The 7,302-nt window shown below is 48.0% G+C and overlaps 1 protein-coding gene across 1 annotated transcript in view; it reads right to left on the bottom strand.

Annotated features, from left to right (window-relative positions):
* The window catches only part of FAM207A (family with sequence similarity 207, member A), a gene marked incomplete at its 5' end in the record, with an annotated part of 45,287 nt that extends 39,219 nt beyond the window's left edge, over positions 1-6,068 (bottom strand). The window contains one exon of the mRNA XM_010018506.1: positions 5,960-6,068. Coding sequence (XP_010016808.1) covers positions 5,960-6,068 — 109 coding nt within the window. The remainder of the gene's footprint in view (positions 1-5,959) is intronic.
* Between the last annotated feature and the right edge of the window lie 1,234 nt (positions 6,069-7,302).

The raw sequence follows: 7,302 nt of genomic DNA on the forward strand, positions 1-7,302 counted from the left end.
ACAGGGGCTTGGAGCAACCTGCTCTAGTGGAAGGTGTCCCTGCCCGTGGCAGAGGGTTGAAACTGAATGAGCTTTAAGGTCCCTTCCAGTCCAAAACCATTCTACATTTTAAAATCATTTCAGTGCACACCACCGAGGGCATCGCCAATAGGTACCTCTGCCTGACACCAGCTTAAGGGAAAGCATTTCAACACTCCCTAAATCCACACAGACCAAAGCCTGGGCAGCTTTGCCTAGAGACAGATGGAGCAGGAACATCTTGTCATTTTGGACTAGCACAGCACGTCGCATTTTGCACACACATTGGAGATGCTACAGCTGCTCTTCGCAGGCCGCTCGCTGTCAGCGTCAGTTTGCACCCCTCTCCATCTGAAGAGTGTTACGGTGGGGAACAGCTTGAGCAGGGTGCTCTAAAACAAACACAAGACAGGCATGACAGCTGCCAGCAGAATGAGATGCTGAAGAAAAGCAACAGCAGCGGAATTGTGAAGATGCAGCAGCTTTCTACACCGTGGATGTGGCAAACTACCACCGCAGCCTGATATAAAAACACCCCAAAAAGCAGCAATGGCTTAAACTGGTATTCAGAAAGGATGTGTTCATTAAACCAGAATAACCCCCCAAACCAAACAGCTGCATGAGCCCAGGCACTGCACAGTACCCAGGAAGGCAATGCTGAAGGAGACTACACGACATGGCAAGCAGCACGCTGTCCAGGAGGTGAAGGAGAAGCCCAAAACGAATGCAATAGGAAGGGTGCCAACATCCCTGCTCTGTTCACATCACTAAAATTCTGCCTAAAGAAGGTGGACGGTGCCAGGATTAGACACAGCAGAAGAGCAGACTCATACCATGCACTGCAGAGAAACAGAGCAAACATCTTCCCAGCAGAAGCAACCTGCTCCTCCCAACAGCACAGCTCCAGGATTTGCACAGAAGCATTTCATGGAGAAACATCATCAGGGATAAGGACAGAAGAGGAAGAACCATAATACTTAAAGGCACAAACAAGGAGAAATCCAGTGAACAGAGAGGAATAAATTATGGGACACAAAGATTTGCATCCTGACAGAGCTGCAGTTCTTCAAGTAGTACAGCAGTGGATCCACAGCAATGGCAACCCTGAGCCCAGACACTGCAGGAATAGCAATGCTGAAAAGGAAGGGTCTTACATGGATTCTAGCACACCACCCATTACAAAAAAAAACAGGAAAGCAAATCATGTCCCGTGAAGTTAGTGCACAGCAGGACCATGACACCAACCAACCACAGCTTTTCTGCTTCTCATTTGAGGCTACAAAAGGAGAACAGAATTGGATAAGTGGCTGCAGAGCACAAGGAGAAGGAAGCAGATATGTGACAGACACAGCTAATCTGGAACACCAACACAGAAGCTGAGATGCAAACCAGAAGGCCATAGGTAGTGATTCTGCAGAGGAAGGCTTGGTAACAAAAGGAACTCAAGAGTATGTAAGAAAGGGGCAAAGCAAGGCTGTACACGGCCTGCAGACTCCAGCAATTCCAAGCTATCAGGTTCCTGCTTGTCCTGGTCTTATCCTCTTCCATCTCCACATTTCTTCAGCATCTTTGTCAGATACTCAGCAATTTCACTCCTCTGCTCCCCTCTGTGCCACTGACAGATGAACCCGTGCTCCAAGACATGGTCATCAGAAGATGAAACCTCTCAAGATACACAGGGGTAATTCAAAGATACTACAGCATGCATTCCTGAAACTCCCCTCTAGTTTCACATCCCAGTGTGCAGATCCAGGCTTGGTAGAGAATCAGACTCACAGAGTGGTTTTGGTTGGAAGGGACCTTAAAGCTCACCCAGTTCCAACCCCCTGCCATGGGCAGGGACACCTTCCACTAGAGCAGGTTGCTCCAAGCCCCTGTGTCCAACCTGGCCTTAAACATTGCCAGGGATGGGGCAGCCACAGCTTCTCTGGGCACCCTGTGCCAGCACCTCAGCACACTCATTGTAAAAAATGTCTTCTTTATGTCCAATCTAAACCTACCCTTATGGTGTCCTCAGGGACCCTTAACTGGTCTGGGGCCAGAGGCAGCAAATGGCTTTAATCCATGTATCAAATCACATTTTCCTGGCTCACCAGTAGCACAGGAGGAGCTAAAGCAATCTGCAGGACAAGCTAGTCTTGGCATAACCTTAGAAATCAAGGTGACCAACTAAGGTTTTGCAAGCAATTCTGACCTGGTAGCACTTGCTGCCATTGCCCTTTTGCTTTCTCAACAATGCATCTTGTCAGAGTGCCCTTTTGGAGAAGCTGAAAATAAAGCAGGAAGATGCCAGTCTAGTTGTTCATACCATTCCACAACTGGTTCATCATCCACTCCAAAAAAACCCAGACATTCCCAGGCAACTGGTTTGCCAGAGTCACGCTTAAACTGGCCCTTGCTTCAAGGGGCAAACACTGAGGAAGGAAATCTAAAGAAGGGAGAAAAAGAGAAGAAAAAAGGGGAAAAAAGCAAACGCACATCCTTCCCCCTACGACAGGCCATTATTTCTGACATACTTGGAAGACCTTAATTCCCATGCTACAGAGGCTCACCCACAGGAGATTTATTCCCTCACACTAGTAGCAGAGCTCCTTGCACGGATTAGATTATGGCAAAGCATTTGATTTACATTACGTCAGTGGCTAAGTAAACTACACTGATGGAAAGCAATCACTGACCAAGCTCCTGGACTTAGCTCCAGTGTTCACAGCGATGTTGCTGGCTTTTGTTACCTATTAGCATGTGGAAATCATCTGGAATCTGGTGTTGGGATGAGCTAATGATTAAAGACAAGAAGCAAAGCAGAAGAAAGTAGTTGCAGCAGGTCTTCTACACAGTATGACATGGCTCAGAGCTCCTGATATTAAAATACTTCCCATTTTGGACCATTGGCTTCCTACTAACACATGTGCAAGACTCACCAAATATTAACTCCATTTTTCTGTTACAGTTCCACCCTTTCCCTCTCCTGCTGCCAGAATCATTGATGCCAGAACAGCCTAAGTTGATTCCTTACCCCAATCAAAACAAGCACGCTGCATCAGCCTTGTATCTAAGGGAAGCAACAAGACCATTACCATGAGAGTAGCAGATATTTTCAGTGTGGCACCCTGCCTCCACCAGCTGTACCAGGAATCCTCAGGAAAATGCTGGCAAGAACCAACACCACCAGTTTATCCTCCCAAAACAAGGGCCTCCTTCATTCTCCTTTCAGCCCCAGCACACACCCACGCAAGCAGACACAACCAGTCGTGTTAACCAAGATGCTAACCCTCCTAGAGATGCTGAACTTTCCAATGTGAGTATGATGCTTCTCCCTCTTTCCTCAGAAGAACCACAGCCAACCTCACTTAAGAAACTGAGGAAAGGTAAGGGGACAAAAGGTAGAGAGAAAGTGCTCCTGGCTTGTTCTTCCCCCTACACCAGGAGCAACTGGTATCCCTGCGTCATGCTCTGAGGAGACCAGGCAGGCTTTCCAAGTGTCTTCTATTGATCCAGCCAGCCACTACCCTCTCTTAAACAGTAAGGGGGAGCACAGACAGGTGAAGCCACAAGCCAGTGTCACCACCTCTTCTTCCTTACTTTTCCAGCAATAAGCAATCTCTCAACCCCACACATCCTTCCAGGCCAGCTCCACATCTGACAGCTTCACAGTTAGCAGAGGGCACTCCAGCTCACATAACTTTGGTGCTCAGGCTCTGTCAAGATGGAAGTTGGATCCCCCTGTTCAAGCACAAAGCCACAATGTGAAAGACCAAGTGGGGAAAGGAACAAGGCAGGATAGTAGTAGGAAGGTCAGATGTTTTACCCAGAAATATCTTGTGCAGATACCTCTGAGCTACAATGCTATGAAAGCACAGCATGAAGTAAGATGCTGGCTTTCTGGGAACTACACCTCCAAAAGCAGAGGGATGCAGGGTCTAAGGAGAAGAGATAAAAGAGTGAAAACCCAGCAGAGTAACCCAGCAGAGTGTTTCCTGCCAGGTCCAACCCCTGTAACTGATCCCTTGTTTCACTTACGCCCTGCAAGCCTCTCTAAGCCCACACTGATGTCTTCCTGGCTGTCTCTAAGTGTCACAGCACAAGGCCAGACTGTAACACAAAACAAAGATACCAGCCTTAGATAATGTGAAGCAATCCTAGGAGTGCACACACACACAGAGGGAGGACAAAGATCCCAGCTTTCTCAACTGCCACACAGCAATTGGACACTGCCACACATTCCTGGGCAGAATAAAATCCTCAGCTGTGAAAAGTACAGGAGATAGATAGAGAAATAAAGCCTACCTACAGTCTACCAAGTTGACCTTCTCAGAGCTTGAAAAGCAAGTGGGAGAGAGACACTTTTTTGTCTTGCTATTAAATCTTAAAATAACAATGTGTAGGAGAATCCTACCCTCCTGCCCTGTGCACAGAGCTACGGGGGGTGGGAGGAAAGTGGGGATGAGAGTCAGAGTGAAGTTGAATTTCGGGCTGAACAGGCCCTCAGCTGACCAGGGATCCCAGGAGACAAAGCAGAGTCTGCCTAGAATCTCTTTTCTAACTCCAGGGTGTCTGCTATTGTATGCGCAGCCTAGTTACAGTTCACTGACTTAACACAAAAAATGAATTGATTTCCATAATGAAAAGGCCTCCACATGGCTCCAAAATGACACAAAAAGAAAGGGCACTGCAGCTTGGGAAGATTTAAGAACAAAATCAAACCACTTTTTGCCTCGTTGAGCTGAAGTTTTGGGCCCCCAGACAAACAGCTATTTTTAGCTGATCATCTGGAAAGTGCAAGGCAGCACAAAGCATTGGGGTCAGCGTCACTGCAGGAAGCCGGCACGCAGCCTCAAGAGAGGGTTAAATGTAGTCAGGCACCACACATCTGCATCATCAGCACTTGCAGAGGGACCAGCGGCACAGAGCTATTTATAAAGCAGATCTGTGCAGCTGCAGCCTGCAGTGAAAGACAAGGACTGCAGGCTGTCAGCCCTCAACATGCTCATTTAATTAAAGAGATGGCTATGTTCACATGCACACATATATGCACACATGTCCTTTTCCCAGGAGAGGTACAAGAAATGAGCTCAGTGTTGGAAAACAAGGTATTTCACAAAGGTTTCTGTACAGAGGGCAAGCACCCCCAGCAAACATGTCCTCACACAACCTTCCCTTTCCCTCACACTGTGACTAAATGGGACTGATGGGCTGTGGCTGCAGGCGCAAAAAAAAGAGGTGGTTACTGGGTTGCTTTGTAGCCCTGGACATGAAAGCAAAGTCTCGGAAGCAGTATTAATCTGCATGGAGAGAAGAAATTCAGTTTGTAAGCAAGGTATTTGTGAGTCCCACATGTCTTCTGCACCAGGACATATTTGTGTGCCATCACTTTCTATTTAGAGGTGAAATCCAGTTTCAGACACAAAGCCCCGTCTGCCACTAAGCAGCTAGAGGGAGCGTTTCCTTATGCGACTAAAAAACAAAAGCCTCTATCACTTCCTCCCCATTCCCTCTCTTACTGCCCATAATCCCTGGTAAACGGGACTCTCCTGCCAGGGGACCTAGCAACAGCAAAGGACAGGAGGAGAAAATGGGCTGCAATCGGCCTGCTGTGGGTAAAGCACTGCTGATGTACAATAAGCAACTTGCTGGCAAAATAGAGTATGAATGGCAGCTGCTGGTGAGGCAGAAGCAGCTGCAGAGGAAGCCTGGAGATCAGGTCACAGCCTGGGCTCTGCTGTCCTCTCAGCCCCTGAGGACCAGGAGCCTAATCCCCACACACACACACATATATGCCATTCTGCCTCCTCCAACCCCAAACAGCAACCACTTGGAAAAGCCCCTGCAGGAACACAGGAAGCTGTGGTTTGGGTTTAGTTCTGACAGCCACTGCAAAATACAGTCCCCAGTGTCTTTTTCACAACCTAACCAGGCACTCATTCGAAACACAACAACAAACCTGTTCTGGAGGAAATGATGCTCCTGGAGTCCAAGTCAAGCTTCTTGACAAGAGTATCAGGGTCAATCTTCAGCCCAGAAAAGACACCGGAAGATGAGAAGTCCCAGTCCTTATCCAAAAGAAACATGAAGCAGGAGTTAGTACAGACACCATCAGACACATTCATTAAACCAAAACCCAACCCCAGCACCTTCCAGACAGGAGCAGGGTGCAGGTGCCTCTCCTGAGCAGGCAGGGGTGGGTAAGTCACCCCACTGGCCAGAACCCCTCAGGCTTTTCCAACTAGAAGGAAGCTTCACAAAGTCATGCTTCAGACTGTTTTATTCCTAACAGATTTCTGCCTCAACCCAAGCTCACCTGACCTAAGTGGATTCTGGTCTTAATGTGAATGGTATCCTTAGGAAAAGCCAGATTTATTACAGGTACATGACAATACAGATAAGCAATAAATGAGCAGATCAGGGGCCTAAATCCTAAATCAATGGACATTAAGCAGATTCAGTGACTAACAACATACCAAATCTTCAGCATCTAGTTCCTTTAAGCATGCAATAGCTCTCTAAGTGCTAAGCTTTGCAGTAACTTCTCGGGTTGGCTTAGAAGAATTGATATTTTAGCCAGCAGGTTCTCCCAGTGCTGACACATAACTTCGTAGTGGTATAAAACCAGCTGTATATGGCACAGTATGTTCCTCCCTATTTAAAAGGAAAGCTGTAGGTGCATAAAAAGCATTAACTGCTGCTCTGTGTCCTTGCTGCAGGGGAACTGGGGGAGGCAACCAGCTTTAGCCTGAACTGCATTATTAATAACACAGCTGGTGAAGCCAGACATGGCCTAAATCCCCTCAATGACTGTGTATAAACTGACAGCTCATCTCCACCTGCTCTAACCTGGAACTGAAGAGAACCAGTGCAAAATGAGCCAGGCAGACTCCGACCCCTCTGCTCCCAACACACGCTGGTGGCTGACGTAACTACCCCCACACAGCACATCCATAGTCATGGCTGATGCAGAGAAGCACGCTGGGACACTGGTGGTGCACAAGCAGGACCTGGCACTGGAGCCCTGAAGCTCCAGGCTCCCTTGTTCTGCCTGCTGTGACCAGCCGTGCCCTTGTCAACACATTCCTCCTGGAGATAAGTGGTGCGAGAGATGAGCAGCTGCCCAGCACAGTGCCACAGCGGCTTCAAGGCCACGGGCACAGCATTAAGGGTGTACGGTGACTTTTCCAAGCAGGAAAAGGAGACCAGCCTTCAGGAAACACTATAGTTAGAAGGGACCTTAAAGCTCATCCAGCTCCAATCCCTGCCACAGGCAGGGACACCTTTCACTAAAGCAGGGTG

Source organism: Nestor notabilis, unplaced genomic scaffold (assembly GCF_000696875.1).
Source record: "Nestor notabilis isolate BGI_N333 unplaced genomic scaffold, ASM69687v1 scaffold2487, whole genome shotgun sequence".
Lineage (NCBI taxonomy): Eukaryota > Metazoa > Chordata > Aves > Psittaciformes > Psittacidae > Nestor > Nestor notabilis.